At 35.0% G+C, this 24,060-nt stretch overlaps 4 protein-coding genes and 1 long non-coding RNA gene across 9 annotated transcripts; all 5 read left to right on the plus strand.

The window, feature by feature from the left end:
- The first annotated feature begins 1,025 nt into the window (after positions 1 to 1,025).
- On the plus strand, positions 1,026 to 6,062 carry LOC116107506 (CTL-like protein DDB_G0274487). The gene is made up of 7 exons (XM_031393778.1): positions 1,026 to 1,228; positions 2,075 to 2,532; positions 3,134 to 3,317; positions 3,437 to 3,661; positions 3,774 to 3,890; positions 5,195 to 5,428; positions 5,516 to 6,062. The coding sequence occupies exons 1-7, from the start codon at positions 1,166 to 1,168 to the stop codon at positions 5,735 to 5,737; spliced, it is 1,503 nt and encodes a 500-aa protein (XP_031249638.1). The 5' UTR covers positions 1,026 to 1,165; the 3' UTR covers positions 5,738 to 6,062.
- On the plus strand, positions 5,210 to 16,741 carry LOC116107505. Its single transcript, XM_031393777.1, has 3 exons — positions 5,210 to 5,294; positions 15,974 to 16,107; positions 16,195 to 16,741. Exons 2-3 carry the CDS (start codon positions 15,988 to 15,990, stop codon positions 16,414 to 16,416), a joined length of 342 nt encoding a protein of 113 aa, XP_031249637.1. The 5' UTR covers positions 5,210 to 5,294; positions 15,974 to 15,987; the 3' UTR covers positions 16,417 to 16,741.
- Positions 8,260 to 13,129, plus strand: LOC116107503 (transcription factor PERIANTHIA-like). Of its 3 annotated transcripts, none has more exons than XM_031393770.1 (11): positions 8,260 to 8,551; positions 8,751 to 8,845; positions 8,993 to 9,066; positions 9,197 to 9,406; positions 9,956 to 10,033; positions 10,145 to 10,204; positions 11,008 to 11,085; positions 11,293 to 11,350; positions 11,982 to 12,253; positions 12,347 to 12,592; positions 12,665 to 13,129. In XM_031393770.1, the coding sequence occupies exons 1-11, from the start codon at positions 8,484 to 8,486 to the stop codon at positions 12,809 to 12,811; spliced, it is 1,386 nt and encodes a 461-aa protein (XP_031249630.1). In that variant the 5' UTR covers positions 8,260 to 8,483; the 3' UTR covers positions 12,812 to 13,129. The 3 variants fall into 3 exon arrangements, with proteins under 3 accessions (XP_031249630.1, XP_031249631.1, XP_031249632.1); XM_031393771.1 differs by having other exon boundaries at positions 8,262 to 8,551; positions 8,734 to 8,845; XM_031393772.1 differs by lacking the exons at positions 8,260 to 8,551; positions 8,751 to 8,845 and having other exon boundaries at positions 9,003 to 9,066; positions 9,199 to 9,406.
- Positions 14,711 to 15,517, plus strand: LOC116107507. Its single transcript, XR_004124471.1, has 3 exons — positions 14,711 to 14,740; positions 15,273 to 15,350; positions 15,451 to 15,517. It is a non-coding gene; the product is annotated as an uncharacterized LOC116107507 (long non-coding RNA).
- Positions 16,742 to 18,936: 2,195 nt separating the features above from the next.
- Positions 18,937 to 23,640, plus strand: LOC116107504 (transcription factor PERIANTHIA-like). Of its 3 annotated transcripts, none has more exons than XM_031393774.1 (11): positions 18,937 to 19,234; positions 19,435 to 19,529; positions 19,677 to 19,750; positions 19,881 to 20,090; positions 20,640 to 20,717; positions 20,829 to 20,888; positions 21,692 to 21,769; positions 21,977 to 22,034; positions 22,676 to 22,947; positions 23,041 to 23,286; positions 23,359 to 23,640. In XM_031393774.1, the coding sequence occupies exons 1-11, from the start codon at positions 19,167 to 19,169 to the stop codon at positions 23,503 to 23,505; spliced, it is 1,386 nt and encodes a 461-aa protein (XP_031249634.1). In that variant the 5' UTR covers positions 18,937 to 19,166; the 3' UTR covers positions 23,506 to 23,640. The 3 variants fall into 3 exon arrangements, with proteins under 3 accessions (XP_031249634.1, XP_031249635.1, XP_031249636.1); XM_031393775.1 differs by having other exon boundaries at positions 18,939 to 19,234; positions 19,418 to 19,529; XM_031393776.1 differs by lacking the exons at positions 18,937 to 19,234; positions 19,435 to 19,529 and having other exon boundaries at positions 19,678 to 19,750; positions 19,883 to 20,090.
- The last annotated feature ends 420 nt before the right edge of the window (positions 23,641 to 24,060 follow it).

Consider the following 24,060-nt stretch of genomic DNA (forward strand, 5'->3'; position numbering starts at 1 on the left):
CTCACTCACTTAATCAAATTGGATGCAGAATCATTTAATTAAATGCCTAATCCCCATCACTAGTCCAATTATCAAATTACTCTCACTCTTTCTGAGTTTTACACACGCGCCAAGCATCAAAACACAGAGTGTAAAGACACAACTACTTTAATTGAGATGATGGCAAAACATATATAATGATGGTGAACAAGAACAAATGAGGATTATGATTGTGCACCAGGTGAACATTACAGTTGTTGTTTATTTTGTGTATAACATGGAGATTAATATTTTAACATAAAAGATAAACTAAAGGCTTTTGCTATATAATTAATATAATTTACTCCTTTATTTTATATTAAAGAATATTATTTCTCTTACTATTTATCTTGATTGTATTGTAGGCCAACAACTCTAGTACAAGTGGTAGCTATATAATATTTCTTCTTCTTCTTTTTTTCATGAAATTTATGGTTTAAATTTTTTTAAAAGTTCCATCAATATTTAATTAGAAAGCGCCATTCACTATGCTTAATAGACGTAAAGCAGATTGCTTCTTCAAACTTTTCATTAGCTGAAGAAATAGTGGTTAACATTAATTCTAGAAAACATAAAAATTAGTTTAGTAGATAAGTGTAGTTAACAGATAAGACCGTAGAAAGCCAGTGATAATTTCAGAGTACTTAACCATCTCGGGGTGGCTTATGGTAAAAAAAACAAAAAAAGAGGTTTATGAATTACTGAATTCGAATTTCTTAAATACTAAAGATAACCAAAAAAAAAAAAATAATAATAATAATAAATCAGACCATAAAATAAAGTTACGAAATTTAGACATCAAAGACTGTTAAAAGGAGCGAGTGGCAGCACCACTCTAAAAACTTTCCCTTTAAAACAGTACCCACCGAAACACAGCTCTTACCCTTTCTCTCTTTTAGCCGTTGAGTTTCAGTTCTTTCCCCCCTCCAAATGTCATTTTTATAATAAAAAATATTTAACTTACAGCTTCATTTCATTGACCTTTCTCTCTCTCTCTCTCTCTCTCTCTCCTCTATTTACCCAACCTTATTCTTCACGTTTTCTTTCTTCGTTCTTATGTTTCTCTGTTCACCGTTGACGAAAATTTTCAATTTATACACACTTCGATCCTCTCCGAAACAATGCTCTGATCATTTTCGTCTTTACAATGAACGATTCTCAGTCCTTCTCCTCCACTTCTGATTCCGCTTCAATAGCCACCGTCGATCAGGTAATCAGTTCACTCTCACTCTTCTTTATTCATAACCTGAAGACGGAACCACTTGTTATGATTGCCAGAGCAATGACTTCATTTTACTGTTAATAGTTGTTTTTTTTTTTTTTTTTTTTTTTGATATACTTCAACTTATTGACGTAATATTATTTTTTTAGCTGTTAATGATACTGTGTTTACTTCAATTAACTGTGGAAAGGCCAAAGCTCTTATTGTAGGTTTCATAATTTTGGGTAAATTTTTTTGATCTAATCACTGTACTCCTTACAGGGGTTATGTTATGTCATCTAGTAAGATGCATTCCACATCCATTTTTTAAGTATACCCTCTGTTAATTTTAAAAATCAGAATTTTTTTCACATAATCTCGTAATTCCAAAACAAATTTAAGATTAATGCTTATTTAACTAGGAAAAATTGTTCTAAGTTTGGTGAGAATAGTTTAATTTCAAAATTTTAATAATACTTGTACTTAGAAAAGAAAAGCTATAGATATTATCCTTTGTTGATGCATGTAGCTTCACCTATGAAAATTTAATGTTTTTGAGGACTTTCAAGGGATGCCTATGACAATTTTCGAAGCTTCATTGCCTTATGACAATTTTCGAAACTTCATTGAGGATTCTGTTTATTTTTTAAACCAAATGGATTGAATAATTATACCAAACCTTAGAGGTTGCAACAATATTTTTCAGATAACTTTAACCATTTAGATTTAATTTATCTGTCAGAGACTGTTTTGATGAATTCGTGTTTTAGTTAGATGTTATTCAGTCAAGTTATGAAAAACCTTTGAATTTGAAATTGATTATTTTCTTTTTTGATTTGTTTATTTTAATTTTAGACTGTTGGGAGGAGTCGAAGAAGTACTGATGGTAGTCAAACGATTGCAATTGAATCACGGCATTGGCGGGATGTTTTTTGGTTAGGAATATTTATTATTCATTTGGTTGGTCTAGGGTTTGTTCTTGCAGTTCTTGGGATCAATAGATTTAAGAAATCAGATAGGCTTAATATTGATAGATACACCGAACGGTTGTGGGAGAATAAACCAGGATTGACAGAAACTTATTGGCCGATGTATGCGGTTGCTGGTGGTGTTGGGACTGTCCTTGGATGGACTTGGTTGTTGTTGCTTGGTTCTCATGCAAACCAAATGATGAAGGTTTCGGTGCATATTTTGACTACTTATCTTGCTGTCATCAGTGTCCTATGTTTTTGGTGCGATCAGGTTTTCTGGGGCGTTGCATTTGCAATTGCTGCTGCAATACAGTTCTTGTATGTTATATCGGTTATAGACAGGTATGTGTTTGAGAAATTTCATATTTTTCAGTTTCAATTCATCTTATGGTTGGGCTTTCGTAAAAGAAATTTTTTTTTTTTTTTTTTTTTTGGTGGGATGTATTGTCATGGGATATGTCTTATCTTAGGCATTACAGTTTCATTTGTTACATATTAAATTTGTTTGTCAGTTTATGATTCCATGATTCATATATTATAGGAATTTTTGGAGAGTATGGCAGTGCAGTAAATTTATCATCCAAATCCTGATCTTTGAATCATTGCAATATTTTAAGAAATTGAGAAGATGACTGAAAACTCTAGCAATTCATTATTTAATAAAGTGAAGCATAACGAATCTATTTTGTCTACATTAATAATAGATATTTTATTACCTATTAGTAAAATTATTTTGAGTTATCTCCAATTGCGATGAAAACTTGCTATGAAGACATGTTCCATTCTAGAGTTGTTATGCTGGTAAAATTAGTGTGCATGCATAATCGGTACAGTGATGCACACGGTCTAATATACATTCTTAATACAGTTAGAAGTGGGTATATCAGAATTGGAATTACCAGATCCTTTGAAGTCTTCTCTGATTACTATTATTCTTCCATAGACTTCCATTTACCATGTTGGTGCTGCAAAAAGCAGTGAAGATGGTGTGGGGTCTTCCTGAAGTTATGAGAGTAGCATATGCATTCATGGGAGTGATGCTTTTATGGATGGCAATATGGTCGTTTGGGGCAGCTGGCGTTGTGGCTTCAAGCATGGGTGACAGTGGACGCTGGTGGCTTCTTGTGGTGAGCTGGCAAGTTTTGCTATTTATTTTATCTGTTGTTACTGCAATGACAACTGCAGTAAAGTTGTGTTAGAACATAGCTTATACTGAGTACTTATCATGCTGTCACTTATATTGCAGGTTCTCTCTGTAAGCTTATTTTGGACAGGTGCAGTCCTCTGTAATACAGTGCATGTGATAGTGTCTGGGATGGTTTTTCTTGTTCTTATTCATGATGGTCGAGAATCAGGATCAATGCCTCACAACCCGTTGATGAAATCTCTACGATATGCTGTGACGACATCTTTGGGCAGCATTTGCTATGGTTCACTCTTCACGGCTGCAATTCGGACATTAAGGTGGGAGGTATGAGCTCCAACCTATGCTTTTCTCTGAATGGCTCATATCTTAATTTCTTATTGATTGTTTTCTTCAATATTTTTCATTGTATAATTTTAATTTCGAATGTACATCTTAGATCAGAGGAGTTCGCTCCAAGATTGGAAACAATGAGTGTTTGCTTTGCTGTGTTGACTTTCTGTTCCATTTAGTGGAGACTCTTGTCCGATTCTTCAACAAGTATGCTTATGTCCAGGTACTTTTCCTTTTATTTTTTTATAAAAAATTTATTATATTTTAATTCTCTGTCTGTCAGTAATCTGTCTAATATTTAATTATAGTACCACAAGTATAGCATGTTACTTTTGTATATGTATTAGAACATTCATTGTACGACAAAACANTCGAATGTACATCTTAGATCAGAGGAGTTCGCTCCAAGATTGGAAACAATGAGTGTTTGCTTTGCTGTGTTGACTTTCTGTTCCATTTAGTGGAGACTCTTGTCCGATTCTTCAACAAGTATGCTTATGTCCAGGTACTTTTCCTTTTATTTTTTTATAAAAAATTTATTATATTTTAATTCTCTGTCTGTCAGTAATCTGTCTAATATTTAATTATAGTACCACAAGTATAGCATGTTACTTTTGTATATGTATTAGAACATTCATTGTACGACAAAACAAAAAGTCATGTTAATTGCAAAGCATCACTTTAGATCAAAATCTTATCAGCTCATGAACAGTGGGCAAAATTTGATGTATTTGGCAGACATGAAAACAACTGTATCCTGATCTAAGGTTAGATTCTTTTAGCTTTAGGGAAAGGAGAAACAATCAGTTGTTAGGTTAAGCTAGCTCAAGCTTATGTGCTCTTTTCTGCAGCGGTAATTCAGTCCACAGACTTTTAGATTTAGACTAATATCTGTCATAGTTAGATGGGGTGAGCTTTTCGAAAAGAATTTTTTTTGAGGGTTTTCTGGCAATTACATCATATGCAGCCTAGAATATGATTTAATTGGGATTAGACAGAAATAAAATATTAATATATTCATTTGTTTTTTTGGGATGTAATCAAGTTTTGGTTTCTCTTTGGATATCTTTGTCACTGAAATTGTGAGATCGGCATTTTCTTCTTGTCCAATATAACTGGTAGGCGGCAGTGAATTGATATAAATCCTGTCTCCTTGAGTGTTGCTGCATCAAATTTTTATTAATTGTATTCGTTCTTCTCTTATGCTCTAGTATATCTTTGTTTGACACTTTCATCTCAACTTGAGTTCATCACTTTTAATATTTCTTTTTTTAGAACATGTGTTTTGTCAGATGTTTCCTTTTTATCCCGGTGTTTTATGAAAGACATTCTCCAGCTATTCTGCTAGGATGGAAGACCATACATCTTTCAACAAAGAAGAAAATGCTTTTTGAAGTTTATGATTGTTTATTTCATGCTTCTTAAGTTTGTTGAGAGTAGTTTATTTAGCAACTGCTGTTGTAAATTATCTGGCTGATTTTGGAACTAAATTATTAGTTTGCAAATACTAACCTCTATCCCTTTCAGATTGCTGTTTATGGTAAAGGTTTTAATCGGTCAGCAAGGGATGCCTGGGAGTTATTCCAATCAACTGGAGTTGAAGCACTTATCGCCTATGATTGTTCTGGTGCTGTACTACTGATGTGCACTCTTTTGGGTGGACTTATCACTGGAACTTGCTCAGGGGTTTGGGCGTATACTAAATCGAAAGACAGAGTGATTATGGTGGGGTCAACTGCAATGTTGATGGGAATGGTCTTAGTACGTTTTCTCGGTAGAACAATATTTTGTTGTTGTTTTACTAATTGCTTACTAAATAATCTAACTTTTTGGGTTGGTTTGGTTTAGGTGGGGCTGGCAATGGTTGTGGTTGAAAGTGCAGTTACATCCATATATATATGTTACGCAGAAGACCCCTTGTTGATTCACAGATGGGATGCTGAATTCTTTAACCAGATGTCTGAAACACTACACCAGCGTCTCCAATATAGGAGTGCAAGAGCCAGGGAAGTATTGACCCACAATAACCTCAATGGCCATGCCCATACCCAAGAAACACTTTCTGTCTAATTTCCTGCGAAAATAATTTCCATTGTGCTTTAATTATTCATCTAATTTCCAAATGTATGAGTTCTTTTTTGTTTTGTGAGGGTGTTTTCTTTTGTTTTCCCTTTTTTTACATAGAAGTGAAAAGTTATAGGAAACAATTTATGGCCTATTTCCGTATTATTACTTGAAGCTGCGTATCCAAAACAACACAGGATAACTGCCTATGTAAATGGTGTGTAGCGGTTTAAAATTTTTGCCCTTGATTATTGTGGATCTGGATTTATTGTTGGGCTCATGGGCTGTATGTATTACACTTGTTTAAATACCCAACTGTCTCATTATTGTATCTCGTATTATCGCTCATGTCCGTTTGATTATTGTTATTATTTTATTTAGTAGGAAAAGTTTCCAAGTCTATGGTCTATTATGTTGGATTGAAAAGTGTTTATGGATTATCCCAAATCTGAAATGGAAACTTTTAGTCGAATTAGAGTATGTTGGAGGCAGAAGTTCATAATAAAAAATTCCCAATGGGTTAGCCAATGATTAGGTTAGTGGTTGTCTTTCATGAGGTCTGGGTTTGAGTTTCTTCATGAATGATTTTCTAGAGCCTTGGCTTTTAATTAGAGACAGATTTTGTGTTTTCCATGGTTTTATGCATGTCTATATGTTGCTTGCAAAGTGATGCTATAAACTTAAAGTTCACTGAAATACAAGTGAAAGTGAAGTAAATTAGTATAACTTTCACTACCCTTATTTCATTCACCACTCACTAAATTATGCATCGTATTATTCTTTTTTAACTTTGATAGCCTGCAGAATTTTTCATTGAATCTAAGACAATCAATTATTTTATCTGTACAAACAGTGGCTATAATATTATTAATCTTCATGATTTCTTAAGTATAACATAAAAAAAAAAAAAGCTTTCGATTGGTTAAGTATTTAATAATAATTTTAAAACCAGAATTAATTATTTGTATTTATAACAGAGAGAGAGATAGGTAGGTGATAAAGGAAACAGAAGCAGGGAGTGGAAAACAAAAGTGGTGTAACTGAGAAGGAGAAGGAAGGTGAAATGGAAGAAACAAACAAAATAACGATCTAACATAAACACCAGAGAAAACCACAACCTGCCACCTCATCATCTTCTCCACCCTTTGCCGTATAAGATTAGTCATGTCATAATAATATTTCGCTACCCTAGTAAGTAGTACCCTTCTCTCTCTGCCATACATAAATATACCCCTTTACACATTACAATACACGTCTTTCTTTTTCCCTACTATCATCAGGGATAAAATGGGTATCTAGCTTTCATATTTAATTCAAAATGGTGGAATGGAAGAATGGGAGGTTAAATGAGATTTGCCCAATACATGAACTCTGCATTGCTTTGGCTTCTTTCTTTCTCTGATACTGGTACTGATACTGCTACACTCTGGTCTATGTACCTAAGGAAGCAAGTGGTTTCTTTGAAGCAATGCCTTATTTTAAGTAGGTCATTAATTAAGGTGGCTTTGAATTTTTATTTGTTTGTCGGGGTTGGGTTGGGTTTGGCTGAAGCTCTAGTTTTTATTACGACATCACGTCACCATCAGTTCATCTTTTGCCGCAGACACCCTTCCCCATGCACATTTGCAGAACACTCTTTCTTTGAGAGGGAAAGCCAGAAAGGTATCAATGCCTAAAATTGCTAGGTCTCATAATTCTACTCCATTTTTAAGTTTTAACTCTTCTCTCTTCACAAACAAACAAATTAACAATCAAACTGATCCAAGGCTGAAGCACACGGCGCCAAAGAATCGACACACATAAGATAAATAAAAAAATACGACACCTCATCCATGCATAACTGTTATCCTTTTCCATGCAGGCCAAAGTAATCCAATGGTCATTAATATTAAGTAACATAAAAAAAAAATCTCTAGTGGACCGTATTATTTTCTTTATATTTTGATTGGATTGGATTGGCACCAACTTTTTCTAGTACACACTGAACTGATAGAAACAAAATATTCTTTCCATTGGGTACACGTAAATTTATAATTATTGGTTGTATAAAATAAAAGTATCAAGTGAGTTGTTCCTTTTCTGTGTCAAAGGGTTAATGGATAACTTTAGTGTTTTAGAAGTTAAAAATAGTTGCAATTTGTTTTGTCTTTTGTATTTCAAAAATATATCTATCTTCTTGAAGTTGAAGATAGTGGATAACTGAAGATGATATGACACCAACTCATTAGTTAATGGAAGTTGATTGCTGTCAAAAGCTACATACTAAAATCCACATTTTATTAATTGCAATAACTCTATTAAATGGACTGTTTATTAACAATTTGTAATACCAAAAATCTTCAGAAAATACAAAAATATGAACAGTGATATTAACCATCTAAGGTTCATAATAATAATTAATAAAACTTAATTACATCATTTAAAAGCAAAATAATAATAAAGGAATAAAAGAGAAGAGGTGAAAAGAACGCTCTGTAGCAAGAGATTGAAAGAGGATATAGAAATGTGTGGGAGTATTGGGAAACTAAAATCCAAAGTCAGAAGGCAATAATAAAAAAGGCTGATGTTTTTATATCATCAAATAAACAAAAAGACCCGTACTGATATGCTATGTTCTTCAAGAAAGATACTTGAAGATTTTCTCTACTTCTGGCCGGTTTCCTTCTTCTCCAATATCATTTTCTTTCTTTCTTTTTGACTCTCTCGCGAATTCAACAAAACAATCCCTTAACCTTTTCCTTCCTTTTTAACTATGCAAAGCTTCAAACCAGCTCCTACTACTAACCCTGAAATATATTGCCACTCTTCCTTCTTTCTCAGGTATTTCTTTTCTTTTTCGTTTAAGTTAAGGTTTTGTTTGGTTTAGCTATGTTCTTTTTTTTTTTTTTTTTTGGGGGGGGGGGGGAGAGAAACAAGCTTTTGCATGGCTTTGAGTGTAAGGCAGAGATAAGTTGATCTGTTTAAGTCAAGCTTCTTTCTTGAGTTTGATTTTTTTTATCGAGTTAAAAAAAAAAAACAGGGGAGTAGATGAAAGCAGCCGAAACCAGACGCGTTTTGCGGATCTTGGAGAGCTTGAACAACCTTTTCAGAACGATGCTGTTGATTTAAGCCCAAGTATTCGCCCTCTCTCTTTAAATATTTACATATAATATGAGGGTTGCTCATATAATATATATAACTGTATTGTGTTATTTATCTCTCTTGAACGTTCAGTTTCCTTTACTAATCTATTTTCTTTTTTGGCTTTGACATCCCTTGTAGGCTCCATGTTCAGTTTAAAAGCCAACAATGTTGCTGTTGTTTCCAATAACTTCCACTACAACACCTTGACCACGGTACTCAACTTTGCCCAGCTAACTTTTGGTTATATGATTAAGTTTCACTGCCATGTTTATTCATTTATCATTTATGTTTTGCTTGATTGATTAATAATGATGTTTTTGTGTTGTGTGTTTTTTCGCAAAGAGCATTGGGTTTGCTACAGATATAGTAGCTTCAACTGGGACTGGAGGGTGTTTGGATACAGGTCAGTTTATATACCAGAAGGGGACAACGGTTGGTTCCTCGTTGGGAAACGGGCATATTGAGAATTGGGGCGAGTCAGGTTCAGGCATGGCTGATAACAGCCAACAGACTGACACTTCTACAGATGTTGACACTGATGAAAAAAACCAGGTTGCTTGTCTCTTTCTCGGTTTTTTTCTTTGTATGTGTTTTGTTTTCTACAAATTTTCTGTTTCTTTTATATGTATGTACTGTTAAATTGGAATCTTTCGGCATAGTGGTGGGTCATCCTGGTGATGAAGAATCTACTGTGAATTTGAGTTGCATTAGCATCATATTTTTGTTTTCAACCTTTTGTAGATGTTTTAGAATAATCTGGTTCTTGTTGGGTGATGCTGGTGGAACTTTTGTCAGTGATCAATATGGGGCCTATATTGGATATGGAGTATCAATACTTAAGAATACTTGCAGCTAACGTTTGCTAATAGTATCACCATAATCCATATCATTTGGTTTGCTAAAGGTGAATTTCAAACTTTTAGTTGATAGGACTGTTGAAAGTTGTTATTGCCTCCAAATAATGGGTACTTGGCACAAATGGAATGTGGCAAGGGATACTAGTCATCATTTGTATCTGTGCTATCACATTAATATCACTTTTCTATCAGCTACTTTTCATGTTATCTAGAGTAATTATGTTGGCTCTTGATGGTGCCATAGGTTCATGGAGTTCAGCGTGGAGCACTTGTGGTCGTAAATTCAATGGATCAATCCAAGGCTAAAACTGGTGACCAAAAGGTTGTTAAAATTATATTTCTTAGCTCGTTTGGTAAAAAAAATAAAAAAATAAAAAAATAAGACATTGTTATTTTTTATGGTTGATTCTAAGGGGATGCTTTCTATTTCCAGGTGCTGCGTAGGTTGGCTCAGAATCGGGAAGCTGCAAAAAAGAGTCGACTGAGGAAGAAGGTAATGTTGTCTATGCTTGTTAAATTCTCTGCTCATATGGATGAATGATACTATTTTACTTTGTTTTCTTGATTTTCCAATTTATACATTTTTCTGACATCTTATGTACAAGTTTGCCATAGTGTGTTCATACCATTGTAAGTTTGAATTCTGCATGCTTATCAAGGACTTCTGTTGCTCAGACTTTGTTTTGGGTTTTTGCTGGTAACTTCTAATTTTCTGGGCTATGGCAAGTTTACAAGTTTGAATTCACAAAAACAATTTAGAAATTTAGAAAGGTAGTATCAAAAAGAATGAAAAAGAATGAACTGCTACAATTATGATCGTTTAAAGCATTTTCAGTGTGTGTATCACTCATAAGAGAGAATGCTAATAATTGTGGCATCAGTATGTGGAGCTTGTAGAATATATATGCTTTTACCAGCTTTGTGATTGTCCTTGGGATGGATTGTGTTTGTCATGACCTTTTATCCTGCCATTGGGCAAGTCAGAAGCAAAATTTTAATTACTGAAGTAAACATTAAATTGATTTGTTCTTGAAAAACTATCTTTTTGCCACTTTACTATGGGGATTTTTCATGTATTTGAACCTACCTTTGGCCAATCCTTTAATAGTCTCTGATCACTGGCTAAACATGTTTGTGCGGCATCATTGTCAGAATTTTGGGTTTATTTGTAGCTGGTGGTTAATTGGTTTTCATCTGAATTAACATCATTATTACCTCGTCTGTTTGGGTTGTGATGTCTTAATTTTATGAGCGAAAGCATACTTGGGATCATTTATAGGTTTTGGTTTTCAATAGGCATATGTCCAGCAGCTAGAGAGTAGTCGTCTCAGGCTTACACAACTAGAGCAGGAGCTTCAAAGAGCTCGCCAGCAGGTTTGTGAATTTTATTCTTATCGTTGTTCCGCTGTTGTTGTCATACTAACTATTCTCAATTGAAAGGTGAGATTCGCGTGACAGCTTCTTTTAGTTTCTTTTTGTCCCTCCTTTTTTCTTTTAGTAAATGCAGTGGATTTAAAAGTGGGGACGTTTCTTTATGGGCAATTAAATTCTTCTTAGTACAGATTTCATATTTTGATGCAGGGTATTTTTATTGCAACCGGAGTTTCAGGAGAGCAAGGCCATTCCGGGACTGGAAGTGGTAAGGGGTGATTTGATGTAGTGTGCTCAGTTGCTTGTGTCAAATTGTTGAAAGGGTATTCATTCATACAATATTGTAGCTAACCCTGAAAATTTTGACTTGCAGTACCAGTGATTGGACAAAATTTTTTAATTGTCTTGCTGTATCTAATATAAGCGCACACTAGTTATTGCAATATTGATTTATCGAAGTCCAAAATACTATTGTATTTATTATCTTATGGTCCCAGAATTTTTGAAAAGTATTATACTGAGCTATGAAATCACACATGAAAGAATATACAAATACACAGCATAAGGTGGAAGTGAGATGACAGTGAGTAAAGAGAATGGCTAGTGAAGTAGATTGTGATTTGCAGTGTGCAATTTATTGGATCACCGTGCACAAAGAATAGCTTGCATCCTGCTGTATGCCAATGGATACCAATTTTAGGCTATATCAGTGATGTGATCTAGTATCATAATAGTCTTTGCTTATTGACTTGTCTATACAGCAGGATTAAGGCTTCTATTATTTGTGTCTAATCTCTGCTGTAGAATGATGCCTAGAGCATATATCGTAGATTATTGAATTTAAGAATTTTAGAGAATATTCTTTCTAAATGAAAATGTAATTGGTCATACTTCATCAGGGGCTTTGGCATTTGACCTGGACTATGCACGCTGGCTTGATGAACATCAGAGGCTGAACAATGACCTAAGATCAGCTGTAAACTCTCATATGGGTGATAATGAATTATGCCACCATGTCGATGGTGTTATGGCACATTATGATGAAGTATTCCAACTAAAGAGCATCGGTGCAAAGGCTGATGTATTTCACATTCTATCTGGCATGTGGAAAACACCTGCTGAGAGGTGTTTCATGTGGTTGGGTGGATTTCGTTCATCTGAACTTCTCAAGGTGATTTGCTGTTAGATATTTTGGCTTTGCCACAAGGGATATACATATTTTGGTTGATTCACTCCATTTCTTGTTTCATTTTTGGAATGCTAGATACTTGGCAACCATCTAGAACCCTTAACAGATCAACAGTTGATGGACATTTGCAATCTACAGCAGTCCTCCCAACAGGCTGAAGATGCCTTATCCCAAGGAATGGAAGCTTTGCAACAGTCTCTTGTAGACACACTTTCCACTGCATCTCTTGGCCCTGCTGCTACTGGAAATGTTGTTGATTACATGGGCCAAATGGCAATTGCAATGGGCAAGCTTGCCACACTAGAGAATTTCCTCCACCAGGTAAAAATCAATCGCAAATTTCATGTGTAATTATCACTATTATTTTGATTATAAACAGGTTTTCTATTTTAGGCTGATCTTCTAAGGCAGCAAACACTTCAACAAATGCATCGAATTTTGACAACTCGACAAGCGGCACGGGCCCTTCTAGTTATAAACGATTACACTTCACGCCTTCGGGCTCTTAGCTCTCTATGGTTAGCTCGTCCTAGGGACTGATGTTATCCGTGTCCTCACAACTCTTCCTCGGGACATTATTGAGCATTTAACAGAGTAGTTAAGCTATTTCACCTTATATTAGAACCCATTGAAAGTGTTGGGACCAATGAGTTGGTGATACCTCAAGTTAATTGCTCAAAGATAGCCCCAATTTTGTTGTTGTTACTGTATTTATCAATTGTCCTAGGGGTAAAATACTACCTCACGGTTCACAGGATGCCATTGTTCAGAAGAACCCTGTTGCTGGTGTAATCACAGGTTATGATGCCGTTGTCTAACCTTATAAGATAGTGCTGATGCATGATAGAATTTAACAATATCAAAACTGTACTTAATTATTGGTTGTATAAAAAAAAGTATCAAGTGAGTTGTTCCTTTTCTGTGTCAAAGGGTTAATGGATAACTTTAGTGTTTTAGAAGTTAAAAATAGTTGCAATTTGTTTTGCTTTTGTATTTCAAAAATATCTATCTTCTTGAAGTTGAAGATAGTGGATAACTGAAGATGATATGACACCAACTCATTAGTTAATGGAAGTTGATTGCTGTCAAAAGCTACATACTAAAATCCACATTTTATTAATTGCAATAACTCTATTAAAGGACTGTTTATAACAATTTGTAATACCAAAAATCTTCAGAAAATACAAAAATATGAACAGTGATATTAACCATCTAAGGTCATAATAATAATAAAAAACTTAAACATCATTTAAAAGCAAAATAATAATAAAGGAATAAAGAGAAGAGGTGAAAAGAACGCTCTGTAGCAAGAGATTGAAGAGGATATATAGTATAGAACTGTGTGGAGTATTGGGAAACAAAACCAAAGTCAGAAGGCAATAATAAAAAGGCTGATGTTTTTATATCATCAAATAAACAAAAAGACCCGTACTGATATGTTAGTTCTTCATAAAGATACTTGAAGATTTCTCTACTTCTGGCCGGTTTCTTCTTCTCCAATATCATTTCTTTCTTTCTTTTTGACTCTCTCGCGAATTCAACAAAAAAAATCCCTTAACCTTTCCTTCCTTTTAACTATGCAAAGCTCAAACAGCTCCTACTACTAACCCTGAAATATATTGCCTCTTCCTCTTTCTCAGGTATTCTTTTCTTTTTCGTTTAAGTTAAGGTTTTTGTTGGTTAGCTATGTTCTTTTTTTTTTTTTTGGGGGGGGGGGGGAGAGAAACAAGCTTTTGCATGGTTTGGTGTAAGGCAGAGATAAGTGATCTGTTTAAGTCAAGCTTCTTTCTTGAGTTTGATTTTTTTTATCGAGTTAAAAAAAAAAAACAGGGGAGTAGATGAAAGCAGCCGAAACACGACGCGTTTTGCGGATCTTGGAGAGCTTGAACAACCTTTTCAGAACGATGCTGTGATTTAAGCCCAAGTATTCGCCCTCTCTCTTAAATATTTACATATAATATGGGGTTGCTCATATAAATATATAACTGTATGTGTTATTTATCTCTCTTGAACGTTCAGTTTCCTTTACTAATCTATTTTCTTTTTGTTTGACATCCGTTGTAGGCTCCATGTTCAGTTTAAAAGCCAACAATGTTGCTGTTGTTTCCAATAACTTCCACTACAACACCTTGACCACGGTACTCAACTTGCCCAGCTAACTTTTGGTTATATGATTAAGTTTCACTGCATGTTTATTCATTTATCATTATGTTTTTGCTTGATTGTTAATAATGATGTTTTGTTGTTGTGTGTTTTTTCGCAAAGAGCATTGGGGTGCTACAGAATAGTAGTTCAATGGGACTGGAGGGTGTTTGGATACAGGTCAGTTTATATACCAGAAGGGGACAACGGTTGGTTCCTCGTTGGGAAACGGGCATATTGAGAATTGGGGCGAGTCAGGTTCAGGCAGGCTGATAACAGCAACAAGACTGACACTTTACAGATGTTGACACTGATGAAAAAAACCAGGTTGCTTGTCTCTTTCTCGGTTTTTTTCTTTGTATGTGTTTTGTTTTCTACAAATTTTCTGTTTTTTTATATGTATGTACTGTTAAATTGGAATCTTTCGGCATAGTGGTGGGTCATCTGGTGATGAAGAATCTACTGTGAATTTGAGTTGCATTAGCATCATATTTTTGTTTTCAACCTTTTGTAGATGTTTTAGAATAATCTGGTTCTTGTTGGGTGATGCTGGTGGAACTTGTCAGTGATCAATATGGGGCCTATATTGGATATGGAATATCAATCTAGATACTTGCAGCTAACGTTTGCTAATAGTATCACCAAATCCATCATTTGGTTTGCTAAAGGTGAATTCAAACTTTTAGTTGATAGGACTGTTGAAAGTTGTTATTGCCTCCAATAATGGGTACTTGGCACAAATGGAATGTGGCAAGGGTATATAGTCATCATTTGTATCTGTGCTATCACATTAATATCTTTTCTATCAGCTACTTTTCATGTTATCTAGAGAATTATGTTGGTCTTGATGGTGCCATAGGTTCATGGAGTTCAGCGTGGAGCACTTGTGGTCGTAAATTCAATGGATCAATCCAAGGCTAAAACTGGTGACCAAAAGGTTGTTAAAATTATATTTCTTAGCTGTTTGGTAAAAAAAATAAAAAAATAAGACATTGTATTTTTTATGGTTGATCTAAGGGGATGCTTTCTATTTCCAGGTGCTGCGTAGGTTGGCTCAGAATCGGGAAGCTGCAAAAAAGAGTCGACTGAGGAAGAAGGTAATGTTGTTCTGCTTGTTAAATTTGCTCATATGGTGAATGATACTATTTTACTTTGTTTTTTTTTGATTTTCCAATTTATACATTTTTCTGACATCTTATGTCCAAGTTTGCCATAGTGTGTTCATACCATTGTAAGTTTGAATTCTGCATGCTTATCAAGGACTTCTGTTGCTCAGACTTTGTTGGGTTTTTGCTGGTAACTTCTAATTTTCTGGGCTATGGCAAGTTTACAAGTTTGAATTCACAAAAACAATTTAGAAATTTAGAAAGGTAGTATCAAAAAGAATGAAAAAGAATGAACTGCTACAATTATGATCGTTTAAAGCATTTTCAGTGTGTGATCACTCATAAGAGAGAATGCTAATAATGTGGGCATCAGTATGTGGAGCTTGTAGAATATATAGCTTTTACCAGCTTTGTGATTGTCCAGTTGAAGCACTTATCGCCTATGATTGTTCAGGTGCTGTACTACTGATGTGCACTCTTTTGGGTGGACTTATCACTGGAACTTGCTCAGGGGTTTGGGCGTATACTAAATCGAAAGACAGAGTGATTATGGTGGGGTCAACTGCAATGTTGATGGGAATGGTCTTAGTACGTTTTCTCGGTAGAACAATATTTTGTTGTTGTTTTACTAATTGCTTACTAAATAATCTAACTTTTTGGGTTGGTTTGGTTTAGGTGGGGCTGGCAATGGTTGTGGTTGAAAGTGCAGTTACATCCATATATATATGTTACGCAGAAGACCCCTTGTTGATTCACAGATGGGATGCTGAATTCTTTAACCAGATGTCTGAAACACTACACCAGCGTCTCCAATATAGGAGTGCAAGAGCCAGGGAAGTATTGACCCACAATAACCTCAATGGCCATGCCCATACCCAAGAAACACTTTCTGTCTAATTTCCTGCGAAAATAATTTCCATTGTGCTTTAATTATTCATCTAATTTCCAAATGTATGAGTTCTTTTTTGTTTTGTGAGGGTGTTTTCTTTTGTTTTCCCTTTTTTTACATAGAAGTGAAAAGTTATAGGAAACAATTTATGGCCTATTTCCGTATTATTACTTGAAGCTGCGTATCCAAAACAACACAGGATAACTGCCTATGTAAATGGTGTGTAGCGGTTTAAAATTTTTGCCCTTGATTATTGTGGATCTGGATTTATTGTTGGGCTCATGGGCTGTATGTATTACACTTGTTTAAATACCCAACTGTCTCATTATTGTATCTCGTATTATCGCTCATGTCCGTTTGATTATTGTTATTATTTTATTTAGTAGGAAAAGTTTCCAAGTCTATGGTCTATTATGTTGGATTGAAAAGTGTTTATGGATTATCCCAAATCTGAAATGGAAACTTTTAGTCGAATTAGAGTATGTTGGAGGCAGAAGTTCATAATAAAAAATTCCCAATGGGTTAGCCAATGATTAGGTTAGTGGTTGTCTTTCATGAGGTCTGGGTTTGAGTTTCTTCATGAATGATTTTCTAGAGCCTTGGCTTTTAATTAGAGACAGATTTTGTGTTTTCCATGGTTTTATGCATGTCTATATGTTGCTTGCAAAGTGATGCTATAAACTTAAAGTTCACTGAAATACAAGTGAAAGTGAAGTAAATTAGTATAACTTTCACTACCCTTATTTCATTCACCACTCACTAAATTATGCATCGTATTATTCTTTTTTAACTTTGATAGCCTGCAGAATTTTTCATTGAATCTAAGACAATCAATTATTTTATCTGTACAAACAGTGGCTATAATATTATTAATCTTCATGATTTCTTAAGTATAACATAAAAAAAAAAAAAGCTTTCGATTGGTTAAGTATTTAATAATAATTTTAAAACCAGAATTAATTATTTGTATTTATAACAGAGAGAGAGATAGGTAGGTGATAAAGGAAACAGAAGCAGGGAGTGGAAAACAAAAGTGGTGTAACTGAGAAGGAGAAGGAAGGTGAAATGGAAGAAACAAACAAAATAACGATCTAACATAAACACCAGAGAAAACCACAACCTGCCACCTCATCATCTTCTCCACCCTTTGCCGTATAAGATTAGTCATGTCATAATAATATTTCGCTACCCTAGTAAGTAGTACCCTTCTCTCTCTGCCATACATAAATATACCCCTTTACACATTACAATACACGTCTTTCTTTTTCCCTACTATCATCAGGGATAAAATGGGTATCTAGCTTTCATATTTAATTCAAAATGGTGGAATGGAAGAATGGGAGGTTAAATGAGATTTGCCCAATACATGAACTCTGCATTGCTTTGGCTTCTTTCTTTCTCTGATACTGGTACTGATACTGCTACACTCTGGTCTATGTACCTAAGGAAGCAAGTGGTTTCTTTGAAGCAATGCCTTATTTTAAGTAGGTCATTAATTAAGGTGGCTTTGAATTTTTATTTGTTTGTCGGGGTTGGGTTGGGTTTGGCTGAAGCTCTAGTTTTTATTACGACATCACGTCACCATCAGTTCATCTTTTGCCGCAGACACCCTTCCCCATGCACATTTGCAGAACACTCTTTCTTTGAGAGGGAAAGCCAGAAAGGTATCAATGCCTAAAATTGCTAGGTCTCATAATTCTACTCCATTTTTAAGTTTTAACTCTTCTCTCTTCACAAACAAACAAATTAACAATCAAACTGATCCAAGGCTGAAGCACACGGCGCCAAAGAATCGACACACATAAGATAAATAAAAAAATACGACACCTCATCCATGCATAACTGTTATCCTTTTCCATGCAGGCCAAAGTAATCCAATGGTCATTAATATTAAGTAACATAAAAAAAAAATCTCTAGTGGACCGTATTATTTTCTTTATATTTTGATTGGATTGGATTGGCACCAACTTTTTCTAGTACACACTGAACTGATAGAAACAAAATATTCTTTCCATTGGGTACACGTAAATTTATAATTATTGGTTGCATAAAAGTATCAAGTGAGTTGTTCCTTTTCTGTGTCAAAGGGTTAATGGATCACTTTAGTGTTTTAGAAGTTAAAAATAGTTGCAATTTGTTTTGTCTTTTGTATTTCAAAAATATATCTATCTTCTTGAAGTTGAAGATAGTGGATAACTGAAGATGATATGACACCAACTCATTAGTTAATGGAAGCTGATTGCTGTCAAAAGTTACATACTAAAATCCACATTTTATTAATTGCAATAACTCTATTAAATGGACTGTTTGTTAACAATTTGTAATACCAAAAATCTTCAGAGTTTTCAGAAAATACAAAAATATGAACAGTGATATTAACCATCTGAGGTTCATAATAATAATTAATAAAACTTAATTACATCATTTAAAAGCAAAATAATAATAAAGGAATAAAAGAGAAGAGGTGAAAAGAACGCTCTGTAGCAAGAGATTGAAAGAGGATATAGAAATGTGTGGGAGTATTGGGAAACTAAAATCCAAAGTCAGAAGGCAATAATAAAAAAGGCTGATGTTTTTATATCATCAAATAAACAAAAAGACCCGTACTGATATGCTATGTTCTTCAAGAAAGATACTTGAAGATTTTCTCTACTTCTGGCCGGTTTCCTTCTTCTCCAATATCATTTTCTTTCTTTCTTTTTGACTCTCTCGCGAATTCAACAAAACAATCCCTTAACCTTTTCCTTCCTTTTTAACTATGCAAAGCTTCAAACCAGCTCCTACTACTAACCCTGAAATATATTGCCACTCTTCCTTCTTTCTCAGGTATTTCTTTTCTTTTTCGTTTAAGTTAAGGTTTTGTTTGGTTTAGCTATGTTCTTTTTTTTTTTTTTTTTTGGGGGGGGGGGGGAGAGAAACAAGCTTTTGCATGGCTTTGAGTGTAAGGCAGAGATAAGTTGATCTGTTTAAGTCAAGCTTCTTTCTTGAGTTTGATTTTTTTTTATCGAGTTAAAAAAAAAAAACAGGGGAGTAGATGAAAGCAGCCGAAACCAGACGCGTTTTGCGGATCTTGGAGAGCTTGAACAACCTTTTCAGAACGATGCTGTTGATTTAAGCCCAAGTATTCGCCCTCTCTCTTTAAATATTTACATATAATATGAGGGTTGCTCATATAATATATATAACTGTATTGTGTTATTTATCTCTCTTGAACGTTCAGTTTCCTTTACTAATCTATTTTCTTTTTTGGCTTTGACATCCCTTGTAGGCTCCATGTTCAGTTTAAAAGCCAACAATGTTGCTGTTGTTTCCAATAACTTCCACTACAACACCTTGACCACGGTACTCAACTTTGCCCAGCTAACTTTTGGTTATATGATTAAGTTTCACTGCCATGTTTATTCATTTATCATTTATGTTTTGCTTGATTGATTAATAATGATGTTTTTGTGTTGTGTGTTTTTTCGCAAAGAGCATTGGGTTTGCTACAGATATAGTAGCTTCAACTGGGACTGGAGGGTGTTTGGATACAGGTCAGTTTATATACCAGAAGGGGACAACGGTTGGTTCCTCGTTGGGAAACGGGCATATTGAGAATTGGGGCGAGTCAGGTTCAGGCATGGCTGATAACAGCCAACAGACTGACACTTCTACAGATGTTGACACTGATGAAAAAAACCAGGTTGCTTGTCTCTTTCTCGGTTTTTTTCTTTGTATGTGTTTTGTTTTCTACAAATTTTCTGTTTCTTTTATATGTATGTACTGTTAAATTGGAATCTTTCGGCATAGTGGTGGGTCATCCTGGTGATGAAGAATCTACTGTGAATTTGAGTTGCATTAGCATCATATTTTTGTTTTCAACCTTTTGTAGATGTTTTAGAATAATCTGGTTCTTGTTGGGTGATGCTGGTGGAACTTTTGTCAGTGATCAATATGGGGCCTATATTGGATATGGAGTATCAATACTTAAGAATACTTGCAGCTAACGTTTGCTAATAGTATCACCATAATCCATATCATTTGGTTTGCTAAAGGTGAATTTCAAACTTTTAGTTGATAGGACTGTTGAAAGTTGTTATTGCCTCCAAATAATGGGTACTTGGCACAAATGGAATGTGGCAAGGGATACTAGTCATCATTTGTATCTGTGCTATCACATTAATATCACTTTTCTATCAGCTACTTTTCATGTTATCTAGAGTAATTATGTTGGCTCTTGATGGTGCCATAGGTTCATGGAGTTCAGCGTGGAGCACTTGTGGTCGTAAATTCAATGGATCAATCCAAGGCTAAAACTGGTGACCAAAAGGTTGTTAAAATTATATTTCTTAGCTCGTTTGGTAAAAAAAATAAAAAAATAAAAAAATAAGACATTGTTATTTTTTATGGTTGATTCTAAGGGGATGCTTTCTATTTCCAGGTGCTGCGTAGGTTGGCTCAGAATCGGGAAGCTGCAAAAAAGAGTCGACTGAGGAAGAAGGTAATGTTGTCTATGCTTGTTAAATTCTCTGCTCATATGGATGAATGATACTATTTTACTTTGTTTTCTTGATTTTCCAATTTATACATTTTTCTGACATCTTATGTACAAGTTTGCCATAGTGTGTTCATACCATTGTAAGTTTGAATTCTGCATGCTTATCAAGGACTTCTGTTGCTCAGACTTTGTTTTGGGTTTTTGCTGGTAACTTCTAATTTTCTGGGCTATGGCAAGTTTACAAGTTTGAATTCACAAAAACAATTTAGAAATTTAGAAAGGTAGTATCAAAAAGAATGAAAAAGAATGAACTGCTACAATTATGATCGTTTAAAGCATTTTCAGTGTGTGTATCACTCATAAGAGAGAATGCTAATAATTGTGGCATCAGTATGTGGAGCTTGTAGAATATATATGCTTTTACCAGCTTTGTGATTGTCCTTGGGATGGATTGTGTTTGTCATGACCTTTTATCCTGCCATTGGGCAAGTCAGAAGCAAAATTTTAATTACTGAAGTAAACATTAAATTGATTTGTTCTTGAAAAACTATCTTTTTGCCACTTTACTATGGGGATTTTTCATGTATTTGAACCTACCTTTGGCCAATCCTTTAATAGTCTCTGATCACTGGCTAAACATGTTTGTGCGGCATCATTGTCAGAATTTTGGGTTTATTTGTAGCTGGTGGTTAATTGGTTTTCATCTGAATTAACATCATTATTACCTCGTCTGTTTGGGTTGTGATGTCTTAATTTTATGAGCGAAAGCATACTTGGGATCATTTATAGGTTTTGGTTTTCAATAGGCATATGTCCAGCAGCTAGAGAGTAGTCGTCTCAGGCTTACACAACTAGAGCAGGAGCTTCAAAGAGCTCGCCAGCAGGTTTGTGAATTTTATTCTTATCGTTGTTCCGCTGTTGTTGTCATACTAACTATTCTCAATTGAAAGGTGAGATTCGCGTGACAGCTTCTTTTAGTTTCTTTTTGTCCCTCCTTTTTTCTTTTAGTAAATGCAGTGGATTTAAAAGTGGGGACGTTTCTTTATGGGCAATTAAATTCTTCTTAGTACAGATTTCATATTTTGATGCAGGGTATTTTTATTGCAACCGGAGTTTCAGGAGAGCAAGGCCATTCCGGGACTGGAAGTGGTAAGGGGTGATTTGATGTAGTGTGCTCAGTTGCTTGTGTCAAATTGTTGAAAGGGTATTCATTCATACAATATTGTAGCTAACCCTGAAAGTTTTGACTTGCAGTACCAGTGATTGGACAAAATTTTTTAATTGTCTTGCTGTATCTAATATAAGCGCACACTAGTTATTGCCAATATTGATTTATTGAAGTCCAAAATAGTTGTTCGAGTATTGTATTTATTATCTTATGGTCCCAGAATTTTTGAAAAGTATTATACTGAGCTATGAAATCACACATGAAAGAATATACAAATACACAGCATAAGGTGGAAGTGAGATGACAGTGAGTAAAGAGAATGGCTAGTGAAGTAGATTGTGACTTGCAGTGTGCAATTTATTGGATCACCGTGCACAAAGAATAGCTTGCATCCTGCTGTATGCCAATGGATACCAATTTCAGGCTATATCAGTGATGTGATCTAGGATCATAATAGTCTTTGCTTATTGACTTGTCTATACAGCAGGATTAAGGCTTCTATTATTTGTGTCTAATCTCTGCTGTAGAATGATGCCTAGAGCATATATCGTAGATTATTGAATTTAAGAATTTTAGAGAATATTCTTTCTAAATGAAAATGTAATTGGTCATACTTCATCAGGGGCTTTGGCATTTGACCTGGACTATGCACGCTGGCTTGATGAACATCAGAGGCTGAACAATGACCTAAGATCAGCTGTAAACTCTCATATGGGTGATAATGAATTATGCCACCATGTCGATGGTGTTATGGCACATTATGATGAAGTATTCCAACTAAAGAGCATCGGTGCAAAGGCTGATGTATTTCACATTCTATCTGGCATGTGGAAAACACCTGCTGAGAGGTGTTTCATGTGGTTGGGTGGATTTCGTTCATCTGAACTTCTCAAGGTGATTTGCTGTTAGATATTTTGGCTTTGCCACAAGGGATATACATATTTTGGTTGATTCACTCCATTTCTTGTTTCATTTTTGGAATGCTAGATACTTGGCAACCATCTAGAACCCTTAACAGATCAACAGTTGATGGACATTTGCAATCTACAGCAGTCCTCCCAACAGGCTGAAGATGCCTTATCCCAAGGAATGGAAGCTTTGCAACAGTCTCTTGTAGACACACTTTCCACTGCATCTCTTGGCCCTGCTGCTACTGGAAATGTTGTTGATTACATGGGCCAAATGGCAATTGCAATGGGCAAGCTTGCCACACTAGAGAATTTCCTCCACCAGGTAAAAATCAATCGCAAATTTCATGTGTAATTATCACTATTATTTTGATTATAAACAGGTTTTCTATTTTAGGCTGATCTTCTAAGGCAGCAAACACTTCAACAAATGCATAGAATTTTGACAACTCGACAAGCGGCACGGGCCCTTCTAGTTATAAACGATTACACTTCACGCCTTCGGGCTCTTAGCTCTCTATGGTTAGCTCGTCCTAGGGACTGATGTTATCCGTGTCCTCACAACTCTTCCTCGGGACATTATTGAGCATTTAACAGAGTAGTTAAGCTATTTCACCTTATATTAGAACCCATTGAAAGTGTTGGGACCAATGAGTTGGTGATACCTCAAGTTAATTGCTCAAAGAGAGCCCCAATTTTGTTGTTGTTCCTGTATTTATCAATTGTCCTAGGGGTAAAATACTACCTCACGGTTCACAGGATGCCATTGTTCAGAAGAACCCTGTTGCTGGTGTAATCACAGGTTATGATACCGTTGTCTAGCCTTATAAGATAGTGCTGATGCATGATAGAATTTAACAATATCAAAACTGTACTAACAGCTACTGAGGTACAATGTATTCGGGGTTATAATATTGAAATATATTTCTGTCAGTCGGAATATTAGTTGTTGCTGGAGTACATCCTTTTGTTAATGGGTTACAGTAAATTTTTGCAGTTACAAGTTTCTGTATATGATACAATAATTACTAGATGTTTAATAGAGCTATATTCACCGTGCATTCCATCCAATCTTTTTGCCAAGCTGTGAAATTGCATG

Source organism: Pistacia vera, unplaced genomic scaffold, assembly GCF_008641045.1.
Source record: "Pistacia vera cultivar Batoury unplaced genomic scaffold, PisVer_v2 Contig539, whole genome shotgun sequence".
Lineage (NCBI taxonomy): Eukaryota > Viridiplantae > Streptophyta > Magnoliopsida > Sapindales > Anacardiaceae > Pistacia > Pistacia vera.